A 22257-nucleotide genomic window follows, 5' to 3' on the forward strand; every position below is an offset into this window, starting at 1 on the left:
GTCAAACTAGGCATTGCAGATCACATACAGGGGCGTTAATAGGCATACATAGGCAACCTAGGCGAGGAAATGACCCCCCCCACACACACACACGAACACGAACACACACACACACACACACACACACACACACACACTCTGAGGATCACTCCCAGGGTGCAAGAACGTCCAGAAACGCCACTGATCACATCGATCTAAGATCCTAATTTGCATATACTAGTGTTGTTGTCCGAATGTTTTTTTATATTTTGTTTTGTGAAACGTTTAGGGGAGAAAACAGAAGAAAGTTTACGTTTAAGGAAGATATATGATGCCATCTGTTTGACTTTACACTTTCAATAAAGTAGCAGTCAGTCAGTTCACGCTGTCTGAACTGACGTGGAAGCTGATGCAGCTGCAGTCAGTTCATGCTGTCTGAACTGACGTGGAAGCTGGACAGTCATCCTACTGTGTAAGATGCCTCGGAGCTCAAGAAGTGCAGCCATGAAAATAGCAATGTGTTGGACAAGATTCACTTAGATCCACTCCAGCTGTGCCACTAAACCTCCCGACAGCTGGAACCCAGGACAGGGGGTACTGCATGTGCAGGCCCTATTTGATCACTGTCTCTTCCCCTGGAGTGGTAAGTTTGTTTCAGACAGACCAAGGTGAGATGATTTGCGAAATGGTCAGATTGGAAAACAACAATGATGGTTTAAACAGTGATGCATTGAAACGTCAAAGAAAACAAGGTCAGCGTATCCCTGAACTGAGAAGTACTATATGCACCCAGTTACCATAGAAACCAGCGAGCCAACTCACTGAGTGAATCAAATTCGGAAGTTGTGGAAACACACAACTGCCGATGACTTTTGTTTTGGTTCATTCCCTATGAATAAACACAGCTGAGCAGAAGAAAACAAATACAATTGAGTTTTGTATTGTGCTTTAAGGAGAATAACTTAAGTTATCAAACAAACCAAACATCTGTTTGAATTCATAATGAAATATCAGCTCAGTTCATTATTCTTGGCAGCTTGGGAGTATAAAAAGGCCTGCAGTCATTCTGAAATAGTAAAAGCCCACGATCATCCAATGGCTAATAACTTTTAATTCTCTGTCACACAATGACGACGGTCACCCACAGGCCCTTGATTGTAACAGGAGAGTGATAGCAGACAACATGAAGTTCAGCGGCATTCTCTGGAGGGGACTGGATAAATGACATTTCATATGACTGCAATAAGAGGCATTCCTTTCCTGTTGAGAGCTAGATTTCCACAGTACAACGCCTCAAGTATTCATTCTTTAGCGCTATGTTTATACAAACTTGTAGAGGAAGCAAGATTTCAGTATTTTTTTGTAACTGGATAAATTATTTTAGCATAACTTCAAAGCCTGCCAGATGGATACAGACAAAACGATTTAAATTGTATACAGTAGATGCACTAAGTGTGAAGTTTATGTTATTAATCTTAAACGGCTTACCAATATGTATGTGAGATTGTATTATTAATCATACCTCCCATTACCTTTAGTCAAATATTCTCTTAATGACATTGCAAATTGGGCCTGCCCAGAGGAAATGGTCTGGCAAACAATCACTTTTTTTCCCCCTGGTCTAATCTTCTGTGCTATTGACCATATGTTGAATAATATACTATTTGTTATTCCAATTACATTCAGTACACAATACTTTTTTCTTTTTCTTTTTTTATCACTGCCTGATGGATTTGCACTCATCGAGCATGTGCACTGTGCACTGTGCACCATTCCTTTACAGGCTAACAATTTGCATTAGAATGATTCAGGACGCCAATGCATTTTTAATGCCCATGAACAACAATGGATATTCTAGATTTAGTATGAAAAATATTTTAACTCCACCATGTAACTGCATAATGTGGTGACGTCTGCAGCAATGCTTTTGTATGAAATGTTGAATGCTGCTGTATACGACTACTAAGTGCGATGGAATTTTGTATTAGCGTCGCATGACTCAAAACTTTAAAAGCCTGAGGGGTGAGTGGGATACCAGTGTTAAAATGATTACGGCTTCTTCAGCCAACTGTGGTAGTGGATAGATCTAACCTGGCAGTATGAAACACAATTAATAGCCCGAGTCTTATCCTAGTGTAGGAGATCTCGATGTGTTGATGCATGGAATGTGAGTTATAACTACCGTATATTCATGGTCAAAAGACCATGTAACCCAACAATTGTGACAACAAGTTATAAATGATGCCACCATGGTGTTGTCATCGTACACTGTGGATGGTGTGGAATTGCTAGTCCGTTTATAATAGAAACCTTTGCAGATAGTGTGTAAGAAGAAATAGATGTCATGCAAAGATTTTTTTTTTTTATCTAGCCTGAAATTGTTAAACTCCCTGAATAAGTGTACATACCGTACATTGTGCCATGTACCCATAATATAATCCTCTCTGCCATACTACCATTTCCCCCTTCTGGGACAGGTGTTTTATGGAATAAGGAGAGGATTATTTTTGTGAGCTTCCTATAGCAACACAATGCTGCTCATGTCATGCCTTTCAGCACAAGAAATGCAAAACATTGTCAGACAGTACCTTAGGCTATCAGGGGTGCCCTAAACCTTTAACTTATCAGGTTTCAGTCTAGTACACATAATAGACGTCATGGGGGTGCACGGAGGGGTGGAGAGGGGGGGGGGAGAAACAGCAAAGGAAGCCAAGCAATTAATTGTCTTTTCTGTTTGGCATCTCATTTATGCACCCAAGTAAATAAAGTCTATTTCAGGGGCAAAGGCACTCATTAAAACCCAAACAATAATCAAAGCAAAGGTGCCCCTTCATCTTTTGTGCCTCTTCACTTTCCTTTTGCTTACAAGCCCTTAGCAACTATAACTCTCCTGAAAAGCAGCAGTGCAATTTTGACACATCTACGTAATTTCTACTTCATTTAGATACTGCCGTGTTCAGGGCATGAGCGACATCAGGTGAGAGCAGGGGCTAAAACTATTGCGCACTAAAATCAATGTCTACTGTGTAACAGCATGCAGAGAAACTTCTTCAGAGGAAAAATAAAAACTTATTATACAGTACTTCTAAAACAAAAGATGCAACAAAAAAAAGAGAGAATATGGAAGAAGATAATGTCTGGAAGACAAGGGAGCGAGAAAAGCATGGGGAGGAAAGCGAATAGAAGGGAAGAATGTAGGACAGGAAATTATGAGGCTGAGAAAGAGCTTGGGAGGTGAGAATAAGGGAGCTTGGGGGGGTTGGAAGAGGATGAGAGACGGAGAGTGAGAGAGGAATTGGAGAGGGATAAAGCCAGCAGTTGCGGGAGAGGAGATGGTTCATTTGTCACTGTCAAATCAGTTTGTTTCTCCTTCATAACTGCAAGGACGATGCTCTGGTCTACACCACAGCCCCCATATACTCATACTCCTCTTTCTTTAACCAAACCACCCATGATCTACCCCCCCAACCTCTGCAAGCACCTGCCCTTTTCTCTTACACCACTGGAGATGCACCCCATGCTACAATACATTATATTCACACACACACACACACACACACACACACACACACACACACACACACACACACACACACACACACACACACACACACACACACACACACACACACACACACACACACACACACACACACACACACACACACACACACACAATTTGGTCTGCTTGTATGGGCATGCTCACTGAGCTTAACTGAATGTATGTCCCACTAACAGTAGCACTAACTATAGCCTGGAGTAAAATCATCTAACCGAAGATATGGTTGAATGCTATTAGAATCTCTTTCAGAAGCAAATTTTCAATTGCTGAGTTGTTGTTCTTGTGTGTTGGTGAATGGTAATGACGAAACCATAGTGCCATAACCATAGCGATATCCGTGTAATCCTGTTATTCTACCCTGAATGATACGAGAGAAGGTTTGAACGAGTGTGATTTTTGGTCTGAAATGAGTACCGCTCCAATTCCTTCCACAGCCCGCTCATTGTTCTCTGTAGGATCTGTCGTAGTATCTCTTGTAATGGCTGCTGATGTAGCACTCCTGGATGCATCACAGGCAGAATTCTACACACTTTCATTGGCTCTACATCCACGTCAACCCATCCTATGCTGTGTAATGAACACTGTAGTGCTTCCTCAGTGAAAACCTCTCTGATCGAGCAGAATTTTATTTATTTTTTGGCTCGGGAAGTACAGTGTTGTGTCAAAACAGACAGCAGGCTCAAGTCCCCAGTTGGAGAGGGTTAGTGCGGATGCTTTACAATGGATAATAATCCTGAATTGCCTGTAATGTATATTCGAACTATGCAATTATGTACAACTGGGAGCTATCTACAGTACACCGCTCGGCCAATTATCAGACAAGCATTTCAACATTTTTTTCACTGAAAAGAATTGTCATGACAGTTTTGATAAGGACACGGTTCCTTACTCTGCAGTCTTTCTTCTTATCAATTAGAGCTGGTTTCCTGATAGAAGAGGTTAGTCTCCTTACTAGCGAAAGGGATAGATTTGTCCTCAGAATATACTGTTCTTTCTTTACTCTGCAGCATGTCATTGACCCATTTCTAAAATTTTGCAGGCTGTTTTAAAACACTGGAATTGTTTTTTCGTCATCCAAATAAGAATGTTAATAATTATCCCTGGTGCTCTATCTTTTTTTTGCCTGCACTTAAATGCCATTAGAATCAGACACAAACCTCTACCAACAGTGGAAATAAATATGGCCTCAAGTGGCAATTCAAGGATTTAATATGGACATTTTGAAGATCTATGGTTGCACTGCTGTGGTTAAGGGGTGTATAGTGAAGTACAAAGGAGAGACAGTCACACCAAGGTTCATGAGAGTGACACACACACATATGAAGAATGTCAATATATGCAATTGGCCTTATCTGTTAAACCAACAGCTTAGCTGTATTTAACAACTGCCTAAATGACATTTAGTGTTGGATGACTTAGAACCTTAACCAGATTAATTAAGACTGGCCTAAATTAGCTTGATAAATGTCACAAATGTGATTAATGAACAACTCAATTGCTATTAAATTACTTTTAAATTACCTTTCACAAGAAACTGTGGACTAACTTTTAATTCACATTTAAGAACTGGCAAACAAATCAAAACGATTGTTCACTGCTGCCTTGTCTTTTGTTGATCTAGTGAAATCAACCAAGATAATTAGTAATTACCTCCTCTTTATTTGACTATAGCCAAAAAATCCTTGTCTCGGCTAAAAGGCTTTTCGCCATGCTTGCAATAAGGTCAGAAGGTAGCTGCTAGAGTCCTCACCAGAGTTAACCACATAACCCTATACTTTGTTGACTGAAATCCCCCAGTGGGCTATACTTAACCCCCTTCTTTTTCCCTCTACACCAAATCTTCACCAAAAATATCAGATCTACAAGCTTGTCTGTCCCTCGCATATCTCAAGAACCATCTGACTGATCGACTGTGATGTGCAGCGTGAAGTCCATTGGATCGATGATTGTGCATAAATATATCTATAAATCCACAAATGTCTGTATCTCCCTGTCTGTGTCCCTTTTATGCCCATAATATATTATGGAGATCCCTGACGTCATAGTACTGACCAGTGCAACACAGACTTGTTTTTCCTCTCACACATGTCTTATGCTGTCCATTGTCAAAATCCAACCACAAATCCAGTACAGTATGTCTACAATGTAGAAGTGCATCTTTTTCGAGTCTTTCATTAAATTACAGCATATTCACTATTGCACCCCTGTAACTTCATGGCGTGTGGGTTAGGACAATCATTATTAGAATGGGCATACACAGTATGTCGATAATTTTCAACAGGGTGTTCCAAGCACATCTATTAGAACAAGGCGCTGCCTTGTTAACCACAGCAATGCGTCAGCCATGATCAAAATAAAGATTGATCTTTGGCGTTATTTAGCATTCAGAATTTCCCACTCACTGTCAAATGTGCCTATCTCTGGAAGATTTGGGTCACACAAATCAAACGTACTGTAATAAGCAGTGTTCGAATGACATGAGAGGCAGTATGCCGAACCCTCGCCTAAATGCTGCGGTTCCAATGATGATCAGTGGTAGGCAAAGTGATGCTTATACAGTAGTGTTAATGCTATTTAGTCTGTATGCAGGGAAATTAGAAGTTTATCATCATTATTATGTAGCACAGTTAAATTAACCAGTCCATTTACAAATCAGCCATCACTCCTGGGTTGTTATGTCAAGGTTTCTAGCGTGAGACCTTGAACTAAGATATGAATAAATATGACAATTTTATCAAAAAATAAAATGAGTTTTATTCCATTTGTAACTGTGCACCTTTGTGGCTGCCTGGTCTTAAAGGTGTCTGTGTTCCAGAGAGCCTCCCTAATGGATCTTAATGGGTTTTATGGTGCACTGCAGGGCTTCTAATGGGGTTATATGTCTGATGGGGATGCTGCTCTCTGGCTCTATAGAGCCGGGACTTGGTTCCTAATCTAACCTGTAGAGGAGAGCACATAATGTATCTCTATCTCTATCTCTATCTCTATCTCTCTCTCTCTCTCTCTCTCTCTCTCTCTCTCTCTCTCTCTCTCTCTCTCTCTCTCTCTCTCTCTCTCTCTCTCTCTCTCTCTCTCTCTCTCTCTCTCTCTCTCTCTCTCTCTCTCTCTCTCCCAAGTCAAAGGTTAATGCTCAGAGTTAAAGAAAGTGAGGAATTCTGATGGCGAAAACAGGGAAATATGAGAGTGGAAGAGTTCTGTGAGAGCAATAAACGGTGAAAGAGAAGCGTAGTAGTTCAAGCAGAAGAAGAGGAAATACCGTGGCACATTATTGAGGGACACTTTGGTGCTAAGCTGCTTATTGATAAAAGCACTAATCTGCCTGGCAGAAGGTAAGGAGGCTGGGATGTGTGGTGATAAAATATCTGAGCTAAAGGCAATGCCGTGAGGGAGCTGAGCCTCCACACAGCTTTACCTAAAGGAGTTACTCCTTTTATGTATATTTTGTTTTTTTTTCTTTACATAAAAGAGGGAATATGACCACCGGCCACGTGCAAAAAAAGCATACATACTTTATGTGCCAGTAGAAAATGACAACAGAGCTTTGAGGACCAAAATGCTTGGCTTTTCATCAGACATGATCAATGGTGGTAGAACACTGCATTTTAATACTGCCCTTCCATCATGTGCTATCCTGAATTAACTAGGGTTATTGTGGGGAGATTCTTTCTATGGCAAACCCAGAAATTGATTTCAGAAATGTATTTCTGAAACCTTGGCAAGGAGGACGCAAATTGGTATGCCGTCATAACATTTTCAGTAATAGATAAAACCTTTATGAAAGCTGACATGAGGCATACATCTATACAATTATGATATGGAGCTTAATCTCTTGCTTAAACATTATGTTTATCTCAAAGGAGTAGGCCTACTGCACTCAACCTTACCTCCATGTCTTTATCAGTAGTAATGCTCAATACATGCTGCTGCTATAAGGCCATCAATACTCTCTGTATCACTGAAGCAGGAAATTGAAAGCAACACAGATTTGTCAGAGTGAAAACTGAAGTGGATTCTGGGTATTGTAGGATCAGGCAGCTACAGTAAGTGCCATGTTGGGAATGGAACCGAAAAATTGCATTTTCTTAGCCGGTATTGCATGTAATTAGCCGTGAGAGGTCTGTGCTGATTTATTGCTACCACAATATCAGTCTGGTGTTGAGCTAAGTTTTCACAGCCTCTGTAATTAAAGGTGGTAGCTAAACGGAATAGACTTATCACTATCTTTGGCATGAGGGTTTGATGTCAACGAAAGTATCTAACTACTTTTTAGCCAGTGTAAACAGAAATATTCCAAGTCTAATCTGACATATTAGTTTAACAAAATAATTGAATTGTTATTTTAGTAAAGGCAATTTACTAAATGCCATACATTGATGGAAGAAAATAAATCACCACTGTTGATGTTCAACTCTGTGGACATTGATTGGACCGGGCCGTATTTTGTTTTTATTCAATTATTGCCATGGAGAACTTTCCCATTGCCTTCAATGACATTCCACAAGGGGCATCATTTCCTGTCTGGAGCTCTCCAGGCAAGCATGTAATCGAAACACTTTGACCTCGATTGACAGTAACGACACAAATTGACTTAACAGTCACAAATTCGACAGTCGAGTGTTCCTCTAATAATCAACATCTTTCACACACACTTCTCATTCTCAAAAGTAACTTCTTGACATTTGAGGAGCTGAAGCAAGTACTGTCAGCACTGACACTCACGTGGGCTATGACTTCTATCTCTCTTAAGAGGTAATCAGAGTAAGATTATCCATAATTTGCTCTCTTCACTTCAACAGCAGTGGGAAAGCGCCTCGATTTTCCTTCGCATGCTGTATATTGTGACTGCTTCATTCCACATAAAATCTAGGCCCATCAGCGCTCAAGGAGGAAGCGAGCCCCAGAGAGTTTGTCTGCGATCGTTAATCCCTTAACACCAGGCTAGGCCACCCATCGGAGAACATTCAGTCCAAGAATGTGGGGCAAACTAAAAATCGATCGCTGTATGTCCTGGTTAAAAGAGCAGCTCCCTCATTAGGGCAGGCCTGCTAATTGAAGTAATCTTCATCTACACTCTCTCTCACCCTCAGCATGTTGACCATGAAGTCAGTGGAAGCTCCAGATGTATTTGAATTATTCAAAGACAACACCTACGCCGTTCCAGTCAGTAGGAAAAGGAGCTATAGAAATCTTCTAACAAATGATTTGCTAACAATTGAATTGATCAGTGCAAACCTTTCCCTGACAGTAACACGTCATTAACATTTCAAGTTATTACTAATTTGTTGGTGCCCATGCAATGAAAGAGTTTATGAGCGCGATTAGATGAGCTACATGTTAAATGAGCAGGTCACTCCCAAAGCCAGAAACATGTAAACAGAGATAATGTAACAATGTGATGCCCCTAAACATTTTGTATAGGCTACTACAGTAGCTCTGACAGTTGCTTGAAATATTGTCTGAATATTTTCAGGAACCTTTAACAGAATGTCTATGAGTGCTCTGACAGCGTGCTGTTACTTCGCCATCTGATCTGATAATGAATTGCTGCTTCACGGTAGTTACCTGCAACCTTCCAGCAGGTTCATTAAAGCATGTAACTGTACTGTTGTTGCCAGCGAAGAGAGTTTTGTTTCCTCACCTTGGACTGGAGGGCAGATGCTACGACACCAACTGCTTGTCTACCCCACTCCGCAGTCAGCCAACCATGAGTGATGCGTGCACTCTTATCCCATCTCGTCACTGTCGGGGAGAAACCTTGTATGTCCAAGAAACGTGACTTTTCAGGAAATGGAAAAACATAACCTGAGTTCCAATGGATTCAATTTAGTTATTCAGTCACACGCTCTTGTTAATACTTTTCATTGGTTCAATATGTATAAACCCCACAGACAGACTTAACCACTTTCACTTGCACTTAAAGAATATTCAAAAATAGCAAAAATAGCTATTTTTCTATAAGCTCACAGCGCGTCGCGATGCGACACGCTGCGAGCTTTTAGATTGGCTACGTTTGCTACTTTTGTGTGACACTGTAGTTGTAGTATGACGAAGTAGGGCATTCATTTACAAAAAAGCATACTAAAGTAGAAATATGGAGATATGAGGTTTCCGCCTGACGGCAACGATCTGCAGAGCCAGTGACCGAGCTTCATGCTTCAAATGTTTTGGTTGAGTTACAGCCGGCAAAGATTTCCTTTTTTTCTCACTGTCTCTTTTCAACTACGGCCATTAGTCTTCATCGGAAGTGAGTTTTGGCAAGTCAATGAGCATACCATGTCTGTGAAAATAGCATTAAGATAGGACGGGGGAAAAGGCAGCAATATTGATAACTGAAAATTGCACTTTTCAGTGCTCAGCATCAGCAATGGCAGCACAAACTACTACATCGCGTTATTGGTCTATAAAACAGAAATCACGTAAATTATTCTCTATAATGCTCTTATACTCAGTTTCCATGCCTTCATTCTCTGTGTAATCAACCATAGCAAGTACTTTGTGCACAAAGAACCATCCTTCTCTCTCTCTCTCTGTGTGCGTGCGTGCGTGCGTGCGTGCGTGTGTGTGTGTGTGTGTGCGTGACGCGCGTGTGTGTTGTTTCAATAGTTGCTAAAACTATTGAACTTCTGCCAGATGGATAGCAAGACAGGGATAAATAACTCAATTGCAACCATTGTGTCCCGTCCCTCACCCAAAAAAAGAAAAAAGAGATTTCCAGATGGCAAAACTCCAATAATTCTTAGTACTCACTGGTCCTGCTGGAAAGTACGAAAATTCTACGTCATGCTTTCTACCAGGAGAGCACATTTCTGCCGCGGGCCTTGTCTCTAAAATATACATCTGCTGATTTCAGATAGCGGCATTTTGTGCTAAACTGGGCTAATCCCAGCTCAAAGGGATGCCTAAAGTTCACAAAGTGTACACCCTGTCTAATAATTATGCGGGTTAATTAAGACTAGCCCCGATTCTTATCCCCACCCCACCCCATCCGCAACTCTCCATGCTCTTGTCATCCATCTGATTGGCTGTAAATAGCTGCAGCCTAGGGATGAAGATGAAGGAGCAGACCACAGGGGGATAACACTCACTTATCTATGACAATTACAGCCTTTTAATTGTGTGAATTTATATTAAGCCGTTCAATCCGGGAACGCACCTGTGTCATTTTAAGATATCTTTGGCTAATCAAAAATAGCAGATCTACAAGCTCATAGTGCGACACCGAGTACCGCGCTATGAGCTTGTAGATCTGCAAAAAAAAAAAAAAAAGGCGCACATTTGTGCAAATCTTTGAATATTTATATTTTTTAAAGCAAACATTTTTAACTCAAATCTTTGCTTCCCTGGAACAAAATATTTTGAGGTAGGGGGTCCACGGCCAAATATATCATTTTGGGTGACCCTTGACATGAAAAAGTTTGAGCACCACTGATATAGAAACATAAGTTTTTCGGAAACCTGTTAGGATTTAGAAGACATTAGTAGACGCGTTCCCGGATTGAATGGTTTAAGGCTCACAATCTGTCATCACAGACGTTTAAAAATGAACAGAGCCCTTTTCCCTTGATCCTGTTCTCTGCGTTAGATATATCTCAGACTGTGTTTAGTCCAAAAGGAGCAGTGGATACGCGATTAAATGCCGCCGTACGTGCACAAAGAAAGGTGTTAGATGTTGGGGCCCAACTGGACCAATTATCAACCTTGGGCTGACTGAGAGCCCACTGGTTTCCCCAGCAACCATCACGCAACATCACACATTCAAAAAGGTGGAGACAAATTAGAGAAGCCCTAGATCCTCGCAAATGCAAAAAAAGTCTCCCAGTCTGGTTTCTGTTTTGCCAGTACTGCAAGATAGTCCAATTAATTCCCCTTAAAACTTGGCAACGGCAGTGGAGCAGCACTGTAGCGTTTCCATAATGTCAACTTCTGTAGATTTAGCTGAACACAACAGCATACAAATGCTAACCACTCGCAATTCACTCTCTCTCTCTCTCTCTCTCCTCTCTCTCACACACACACACACACACACACACACACACACACACAGTCACATATGGAAATGTTAAATGAGTGAGTGTGTGTAAGGGCATTGTGTGCACGCACGTATAAATCATATGGGCGTGCGTTGGTGCGTACATGAACTCACTCGTGTATAGCGTATTTTTTGTCAAAGTGTGTCTGCGCGTGTGTGCGTGTGCATGTCCCCGTGTAGTACACAATGCATGTGTATGCGTTTTGTATTTACTGGGTGTCACTGCACACAATCCATAGGTTACAGATCACATGGGTGTTTGTCAATTGCTCATTGACCATTTATCTGACCTATTCATAGATCAAAGCCAATAAGAAGCACGGTGGCTTTAATTAGGACCAGAGGGAGAAAAGAGCAAGAAAAACCAGCGGGCAAAATAGCAGCAAATAGCAGTTACATAATGTTTAATAGTATGGAGCTAAAGTGTATTCATAAAATCCATCAAGGTCCTGTGACTGATCAAAAGTTCCAGGCTGTCTGTGTCATGACTCATGAATGGCGGTGGTTAATCACAATTTTACCAATGTGTGTTCTAAGACCGGGAAAGTATGTCATTTTAGATGACTTTAACCATTATTTTATACTTTGGCTATTCTAAAAATAGCAGATCTACAAGCTCATAGCGCGGCACCGAGTGCCGCGCTATGAGGTTGTAGATCTGCTATTTTTGAAAAATCATGAATATGTGTGCAAATCTTTGAATATCTATTTTTTGAAGTGAACATTTGTAACTCAAATCTTTGCTTCTGGAACTAAATCTTTTTTAGATGGGGGTCCGCGGCCAAATACATATCATTTTGGGTATCCTTGACATGAAAACGTTTGAGAACCCCTGATATTACAGCAACATAAGTGTTTCAGAAAACTTGTTTGAAAATGCACAAATAAAACATCTGAGCTATACAGCATAGTTCTCATTGTGGATGCAAGAATGTAAATACTTTCCACCACAAGGATGCAAATTCAACAGAGCCAAGAAAAACCAAGGGCACCACAAGTCACAACACATCTGTCACATCACTTGGCAATTACTTTCATTATTTATTTTGGTCAATCTGTTCCCCCCCGATGTGGGAGGGGGACACCATACACGAGGCAACATCTGCTGAGGTACGTCGCAGGAGTTCCAACATCTGCCCGTGTTTTCACACAGCCTGTCAATCACCTGAATCATGTCTCAAACTCTTTACACTGTCATGCTGAGGAACAGGAATATATGGTCGTGTGACTGAGAGCAGCTGGTTTACAACTTAACCCATTCCATCCGGTAACGCATCCGTGTCATTTTACATTTGAGCTATAACCATTATTTTATACTTTGGGCTATTGAAAAATAGCAGATCTACAAGCTCATAGCGTGGCGCGTTACGAGCTTGCAGATCTGCTATTTTTTGAAAAATTATTTGATTTTTTTTAAATAATTTGATAAATATGTTTTAAAGGGAAAAATGTTTTAATCAAATCTTTGCTTCTGGGGGGTCCCTGGAACAAAATATTTTGAGATGGGGGTCCGCGGCCAAATACATATACATTTTGGCGGTCCTTGACATGAAAAAGTTTGTATTTGGCGTGGACCCCCATCTAGAAAATATTTAGCTCCAGGGACCCCCAGAAGCAAAGATTTGAGTTACAAATGTTGTTCACGATTTAATATTATTGAATAGCCAAAGACATCTTAAAATGACACAGATTCTTTCCCGGTCTAAATGGGTTAACACGCAGGTAACAGATACAATTAAAACCCAGCTAAAGACAGAACATAACACACCTACTGTACAAACACAAGCACCGGGGACTTACAACATACACATGTTCGCAAACACACACACCCCAAGGCGTCTAGTCACTTTGTTCCCAAATGCCGTCCATCAAGGAGACACTGGTGGCTTTGGGTGACTGTTCCCTAAACTGACTCCACCCACCAAAGCTTGTGATCACCCGCGCTGTCGGACACCATCTGCTGAAACTACCCACTAGCCAAGTGCAACTGACTAGCTCTGAAGGAAAACACTCCCAAAATGTGTCACATACACATAGCTCACGTCTCCGCAGCATGTCTTCCACCTCTATTTCTATCAGTTTATTTTTGGTGAAAGGAAGACTTTGCACTTTTTTGCATGGCTAAAAATACCCTATGTATTCTGTGTATTTCTCTGGTGCCAAGTGATGATGTCACAAAACACGTCATTGTTTTGTGATGGTGAAGTTTACCTGTAATTACGAATGAAAGACGTATAATGCAGTATTCCAGAGAAACGGTAGGTTCTGCATTGCACGCTATTATTTGTAAAGTGTGTAAACATGTCAGCTGATTATAAATGTATTATAGGCACAGTACCTGAAGGAATATTCCACTGTGAAATATATGGATATTATCAATTTGTGACATTAACTGTTCTCATTGATGGAAATACGTTCTGATAACATGCACTATAACCCCCCCCCCCCAACACACACACACACACACACACACACACACACACACACACACACACACACACACACACACACACACACACACACACACACACACACACACACACACACACACACACACACAGATATTAATTTCCCATTACAAACATGACACTGTGCCATCTGTTCCTACAATACCCAGGATTCACTGTGAATGCTCGACACCCCTCTCGAGGTGACTCGAGAGGGGTGTCCCTACTGGCAGAAGGGAGAATAGCTGTAGTTTGTTATGTCCACACAACTACATTGCTGTGCTTTTGGTTTGTTGCTTTGGCAGTGCATGTTCCAATAAAGACATAGATTTGTGGTTGAAAAACAGTTGAGTATTCCTTTAAGTTTTTTGAGGGAGGGTTTTTGTTCATATTACTGTATATTTGAAAAGGATGTGATGCCTAGAGATGCATTTGTTACTCCAAGTGAGCTGTAGTGTGCAGAGTGCATGACACTTGTAATAAAATCAAAACAAACATCAATATCAATATATCAATAATATAGATTTTTCTTTCCAATACAATGGTCATACTCTTGAATGTTATGAAACGATTAAATAACATTTGAAACTTTTCTTCTCATCAAAGCAATGCACTCATAGGACACTTTGAGAGGACACAGAAATCAACAGACAAGCTAGCATTCTGCCCCTAGATTCTACGTTTTTTCCATTTGTAATCCCCTCTGAGCCTATTAATATTTCGGTTTCCATGGCAATTCTGGCTGTGCTAAAAGCAGTAAAGATAAGAGGAGATAAGCGCAGAAGGAGTGGGGAGATAAGTGCAAGTGACCTGCAGAGATCAGAGCACTGGAGGTCAGGCAGGAGACGAGAGCCATGGACCTTCCTCTGTCTGCTCACCTCTGCTGTTCACTGGCTGAATTAATAAACGTGGGCCCTGGCTTACTTAAGTATTCATAACTTTATTTGCTGAACGTGTGTGTGTGCTCTGTGTGTGTGCTCTGTGTGTGCGTGCGCTGTGTGTGTGTGTGTATCTGTGTGTGTGTGTGTGTGTGTGTGTGTGTGTGTGTGTGTGTGTGTGTGTGTGTGTGTGTGTGTGTGTGTGTGTGTGTGTAAATGTTCACGCGCATGCGTGCGCGTAATTGTGTTTTCATCCATCTGAAAGGGTTTAGGTCTGAACAACACATTCCAATGTTTTCTTGGATTGAAAAGAGTGGGGCCCTCTAGATTCCTGATGTGAAGTGGATCTCGAGTGCCCATCTCATCAGCATACTTGACAGTGATGATAGGGTAATCTAAGAGACTGCCAGTCCTTGCTACCCGCTGCAACTCCAAATGAGGAACTTCCCTCTGATCAAGAACCACCAGAAACACTTCAAGTTTCAGAAGAAATCTGCTGGAAACTTGGATACAAGTATTGGTGTTTCATAAAGTCAGATCCAAACAATGGGTCTCATTTTATCTAATAATATACAAATGCTTTTTCGAGTACTTCCTTCGTATCAAGCTGTTACTAAAGTTGTATTAACGTGACAGGAATTAATTAAAACATGAGACCACCCCTCTGTGTGTACATTTTGTTCTCAATTATTTGTATTATTATTAGGCTACTACTACTACAGCTTTTTAATTGTTATTTGATTACATTGGCCATACTATACTGTTTTTTGTTTAAAGGATAACTGAACTGATATGTAGACAGACAGACAGACAGACAGACAGACAGACAGACAGAGATATATACTGTACATATATAGATACACTGTTTATTGGAGGAATTGTCCAGTGTTCACTGGTGGGGGCACATTTTCAGGCACTAGGCTGACTGGGTGAGGGTGATGAGTGAGTCATGAGGTGATGGTGATTCCCTAGAACCATGGTGAGGCTGTGCAGCATCTTGTGGACAGACTTAACAAGGCAAACAAGACCTTATGTCATTCAAACAAAGACACAACTGCTAACAGCACTTGACTTTTTGTCGCCACTGACACTTTCCAAAGGTAGATTGGTGACCACTGTGAAATATCCCAGCCCTCCATGCTACATACTGCCCAGTGTGGGATATCCAATTGTTAAATGAGCCCTGGAATATATTCAATTTCCCTGCAGTCATACAGCCAAATCGGTGTCAAGCTGGCCTTTTTTTCACTCTGAACCGGGCTTCCTAATACCATTGGTGCAATAGATTGCATTTGTGTGAATAAAAGGTCCATACACTGAACCCTTTGTCTATTGGAATAGGAAATTATGCTATTCTATCAACATGACATTGATATGATACAGATTGTCTTCTCTTCACTGGTGTTGCTCCTAGGCATATAGGAAAATTATTCATTCAACAAACAAACAAATCAACAACACGACTTGATGAACTGCTTGGCATGTAGAGCTATTATTGATGAAGCCATGTTGATGACTGGTCAACATCTTGCAAGATGTGCTGCAATGACAAGCATTCATTATGACAAACACAAAGGCCTGTTTGTGCATTTATAAAAGTACTCTTTACACCGTAAGCCAAACAAATATAGAGAAATGAGGCCTAATCTACAGGGGGGAGGGGAGGGGGGCAAAGGGGCATAGAAGTGTGCATGTGATTGGAAAGTTGCCAGTTCTGATCTCTGGTACAGGCTGGGAAATCTGGGTGCGGAATGTGAATAAGTAGAGCACCCCGTTCCCTGAATATATGCTATCACATTGTCCAGTGAAAATGTTCAGCGGTCAGCAGTAAACAATTGTGTACAGCTGTATATGGGGTATGGATCCAAAGTAGTGCTTTGCAGAACGTGTGCTCAGCAAAAGCCCCGCTAGCATCCCCTAAAGGTTGAGTCATGCTGCTCCTTTACACCCCTTGTGACCTAGAAGAGCATGAAGGTGCACATCAAATTCCACAGCCATAAATAAAGCCAGTAGTTTTAGATTGATCTTATTTGTGATCAAAGTGTGGGATGGGCAATGTGCGAGTGGGTGTAATGGCCATTGGGTCAACAAAATGGAAGGGCCTTCCTCTGGATCATGAAGGGGCACAGCAAATTCCACGGTGTTTTGGAGATATCTTGTTTGGGGCTAATGTTGGATGGACTGACATCGCTAGCAGGGTTGCAATAAATAAATAATAGGGGGGGGGGTGTTTAAGACTGTAAAAACATTATAACTTAGAATTCTGCTCAACCATAGTAAAGGGAGTCATTTGAATATGAATTAGAATTATGCTCATATTACAGCTTCTCCGTGCAATGATGACATGGTCAGGCTGTTTTGTTTACAAAGCAAGAACTTAACTCAAAAGTAAGATTGCTGTAAGTGCAACATTTACTGTATAGAAAAACAATTTCATGCAAGGGTGGCAGAATCTAAAATATAAAGCAGTTGCCTCTGCAGGATGTAATGTGAGAGAGTATTGAATGTTTTGACACACAATAGTGTCTCAGTCCTAACACTACTCTCATATTTGAGCTCATTTTCAGGTACTGTAGACATAGCGTCAACACAAAGCCAAAAGTGATTTTCTTCTTTTGCAATTCTTTTGCAATTGCTTACAAGTGAATAACTGGTATGCTAGACAGACAATATTCCACTGGGTCTTATTATTATATTTTTGTATAGACATGGAGCTACTTTTCCATGGGTTGAGAACAAACTCAATTTAAATTTGTTGAGAAAGAAAGAAAGAAAGAAAGAAAGAGAGTGGCCAAAAGTGTACGTGTGTGTGTGTGTGTGTGTGTGTGTGTGTGTGTGTGTGTGTGTGTGTGTGTGTGTGTGTGTGTGTGTGTGTGTGTGTGTGTGTGTGTGTGTGTGTGTGTAAATTTGATTCTGATGTGGGTCATATAACTAATAGGCCTAGTTCTATTTTTATTGAAGATGAGTATTGAAGATGTGGATTACTGTGTTGTACATTGCATAACTAGAAAGATGTTTACTTCTCATATTACTCTTCAACTCAAAGTTAATTCTCACAATTACTGTAAATTCATTTTGATACTTAAACCAACACACCTTGCATTATACACTATCATTTATGCAAGCATTTCTACCTTCATTCTCAGCTGTGGATGAACAACAGAATGCATAATTGCCTGAAATTTGCAATCTGAAAAGAGCAATCTTCTGTCATGCGTGTTTAACTACTTAACCAAATTATTTTCATAATGAAAGTATGGGCAAAATTAAGGAATAATTTGCGCACTCTTAATTCTTTTTCCAGCTGGAACACTTTCCATTTTATAAATGGGAATAATGGCACAAATCTATTATAATGTTTACTTACATAAATGTTTAAAGAAATATTTTAGAAGTTCGCTGTCTCTGGAGTACACAGGGACATCATAGCTCTCAGTCCTGGACTTTCTGATGCTAAGAGGATTGTTCATTTTCACAAACTGATTGGACTGCAGCGTAATATAAAATTTGCATATGCAAATTCCTAAACTGTATGGTATTCTGACTTTAACACCCTCCAAACATGAATACATGAATACACACACACACACGCGCACACACACACGCGCACACACACGCGCGCACACACCCACCCACCCACACACCCCCACACACACACACACACACACACACACACACACACACACACACACACACACAGCTCTGATAAACAGTAAGGAGTGTCTCTTACCTGTTTGTTGTACTTGGACTGGCTGGCCTTGTAGCTGTAGTCTGAATACTGGTCTGAGCCGGTCGAGTTATCATCTCCCCCAGTTCCTACGAAGGTGTTTGTGGCAGGAAGATCCTGGACTGCCTGATGCTTTTGGGAGGCAGAGGGAGACTGGGCCTGCAGCTGGATGGATGGCAAGGGAGAGTTGGAGCGGTAGTGCCTGCCTATATCAGGGCTTCCTGGAGAATATGTAAGTGGCAAGTGAATCCTTGGGCTGTCGTTGACTCCATCAAGGTTAAACTTGAGACTCTTCTGAAGGCTGACTTCTTCCTCTTCGCCGAGAGGTTTTGATGACTTTTGGGATTTACCTTTCCGTCCTCTTTTGCTTTTGCTGCTCTTCGGGCCCTGTTTAGGGGCATACAGGTCCTTTGACTCTTTCTTGCCAGCCTGGTAGCCGCTCTTGGCCTCACTCTGCATGCGGTGACGGATAAACACCACCACCACAATCAACAGGACGACGCCCGTCACGCCGGCAAGGCTGCCGTAAAGAATGTTACTGCGTTGAGCAGCCAGACCATTGTCGGGGTCACCGGCGATGTCTCTGTCCAACGGCGTGTAAAGACTGTGCCCCACCAGTGCCTCCACTAGGCTGACATTTGAAATAGTCTCATTGACATAGATGTGAACTAGGACGGTGGTGTGACGTGAAGGCTTGCCCCTGTCATTCACCCGCACAACCAAGCGATGCAGCCCGCCATGTTTTCTGGACATCTCCTTGGCGAGAGTGATCTCGCCGTTGGTGGGGGAGATGCGGAATAACTGGTAAGGATTTCCACCCGTGATGCTAAAGGCCAGCTCTGCGTTCGGCCCGCTGTCCAGGTCCTCGGCTTCCACTAACTCCACATGGCTGTCTGGTGTCGCCAGAGGAGACAGGCGCTTGAAGGAGGAATTTGATGGCTTGGTGACCACAGGGTCATTGTCGTTCTCGTCCAACACGTTGATGGTTACACCTACGTATGAAGACCTGGGGGGCTCCCCTGCATCCACTGCTTTTAGGCGGAAGGTATAGCTGCTCTCCTTCTCCCTGTCAAACGATATGCTGGAGAGAATGGTGCCCGTTCCATTCTGAACCACGAATTTCCCGCCATCGGGGTCCACAGAAAGGTGAATAAAAGCATTATCACCCATGTCCATGTCCATAACTGTCACCATACCGACAGCACTAAGGGGAGGCATGTTCTCCAAGACCGAGAAGCTATAGCCACTTAGCATGAACTTGGGGTCATTGTCGTTGCGGTCAAGAACCTTTATCACAACAGTTGCTGTTCCTTTATGGCTTGGTGAACCTTTATCTGCTGCACTCACCCGGAACTCATAGTGCTCTTTATGCTCTCTATCTAGTGGGGTTCGGGCTCTCACTTCCCCTGAATTTGGGTCAATCTCAAACAGGCCCTTGATGGACGAGTCCCCTACTATGCTGTAGACGAGCTCCGCGTTAGTGCCACTGTCGGCGTCCAAGGCCGTCACATCAACCACCCTCTCCCCTGGCTGATTCTCTTCAGGAAATTCTACTTCAAAAAGGGTCGGGGAAAATATCGGAGAGTTATCATTCACGTCAGTCACTTGCACCTTTAATGAGTTGGTGCTGGAAAGCGCAGGGTTGCCAGAATCAACGGCCACGATTTCCACACGGTAATCCCTCACCCTTTCATAATCCAGAGGGGTTGTGGTCTGTAGGAAGTACTTCCTCTTGCTGTCAGTGGAGGAGTCACTAGCAGGCCGCAGCTGGAAGGGCACGTCCCCTGCCACCACACAGGTGACGACAGCGTTCTCTCCCTCATCCCTGTCAGAGACCTGCACCAGAGCTACAGCCGTGCCCACAGGCATGTCCTCTGATATGTTGGCCACGCCGTCGCTGTGAGTCACGAGACCAATCCCTCGGATTTCCACCGCTGGAGCATTGTCGTTTTGGTCGGTCACCTCGATGGTTACAAAGGTTTTAGAGCTCTTAGGTTGTGGGCCCTTATCCCGTGCCACCACATAGAAAGACAAGCTGCTGATTTCCTCCCTGTCCAGTGATCCTTTGACGTATATAACGCCAGAGGACCGATCGATTCGTAGGAGCTTTGGCACTGGCTCTAATGCTTGGTGAAGTGTGTACTCAATTTCTCCATTAGGGCCCATGTCAGAGTCATTTGCTTTGACCTACAATAAAAAAGAATGTCTGTGGTTAAAGGTTTGAATTAAGGGGAACAATTCAGGGTTAGAACCAAAGGGAATGTGTGCATATTTTTGTCAAATTAATTGTCATAATGATTATACACATGTGTGTGTGTGTGTGTGTGTGTGTGTGTGTGTGTGTGTGTGTGTGTGTGTGTGTGTGTGGTTCTGTGCACCGTTTTAGAGGCATAAAATAATTCACTACTTCCCCTCCTCACTGCGTTCACTCCCCACTGGTATTTCTCTTTTCCTTTTTTTTAAAACACTTTTGCAGGGAATTGGGCTAGATCAGCGGTTCTCAAACTATAAAACTGGGGTCGCGGGAAGGTGCTGTTAGGGTCGCGCAGTGGCAACCAAAAAATACGTCTTTTTTTTATATCAAGAAACGGTAAAAAAAAATTAAAGAAAGTGAGGTTGTCGCGACCAAACAAACTATTGTCTTGATTCCTCATACACATACACACAGCTCCGCCTCCAACACCGACCGAGAACTGTCAAGCAGCAACAAGACAACACACACAAGTCCTTGCAGAAGCTGAGGCACTCAAACTGATTTAGCTCTGTTCATAAACGATTTACTTAGGAATTATGTTCAATATGAGCTGATGGGGTCGCCAAAAAGAATTCCTTCATAATATGGGGTCGTGGTATAAAAAAGTTTGAGAACCCCTGGCCTAGATAAATGCACATTTTTACTTAATGAATGCATGCTGCTAGTAGGTGACAGGTTACATCACATACATTTCAGAGCACTATGTGGCTATGTTATTAGTTTTGATCAATCATCACTAATAGTGGTGGTGTATTTTCATTTTTTTCTATTGGGTTCCACTCCAGCTAAATCAATTTCTTCCAGTGGTCTTATCACCACAAATCAATATAACACATCAAATTAACATCAACATTTAATTACACTTGACATTTAGTAATGCTAAAATACTTGCAGGACTCCAACAGCATAAATAAATCAAATAAATGAGCAAATAACCAGTGAATCAGGAAACAGAGTACAAGAAAATGGGACATCCCTTAAGGACTAACTGTGGCCTGTGTTACATAACAGTTTCATATCAGAGAGAGATCTCTAGCCCTCAATTTATTTTTCCACTGAAAATAAACTGATATTCAGAGAGAATTAATGTTATATCTATAAAGGGAGATATGGAAATAGAAATGCAATCTATGCATCTCAAGGAGAGAATTATACGAAAAGGCTATTATTATTTTGTAATAAACTGGCTGAGCGGTACTTCGCTTGTCAGCTCTTCAATATGAAATTTAAAAGACTAATGCAGACAACAGCACAAAATAATTTGCTTGCGATTAAAGTTTCAAACCCCACTACTGCCAGTTGGTCCAAAAAGGAATTGAGCAAATGAAAATTAAAATTAAAAAAAAATTAAAAAATAAGCACGCAACACATGAAGGAAGTC

General features: G+C 41.7%; 1 protein-coding gene across 1 annotated transcript in view; it reads right to left on the reverse strand.

The window, feature by feature from the left end:
- The window catches only part of pcdh1a (protocadherin 1a), a gene marked incomplete at its 3' end in the record, with an annotated part of 95800 nt that overhangs the window by 72715 nt on the left and 828 nt on the right, over positions 1-22257 (reverse strand). Inside the window, exon 2 of the mRNA XM_080435564.1 lies at positions 18626-20809. Coding sequence (XP_080291690.1) covers positions 18626-20809 — 2184 coding nt within the window. The remainder of the gene's footprint in view (positions 1-18625; positions 20810-22257) is intronic.

This window comes from Gymnoscopelus braueri, assembly GCF_963280865.1.
Source record: "Gymnoscopelus braueri genome assembly, chromosome: 8".
Taxonomy (NCBI): domain Eukaryota; kingdom Metazoa; phylum Chordata; class Actinopteri; order Myctophiformes; family Myctophidae; genus Gymnoscopelus; species Gymnoscopelus braueri.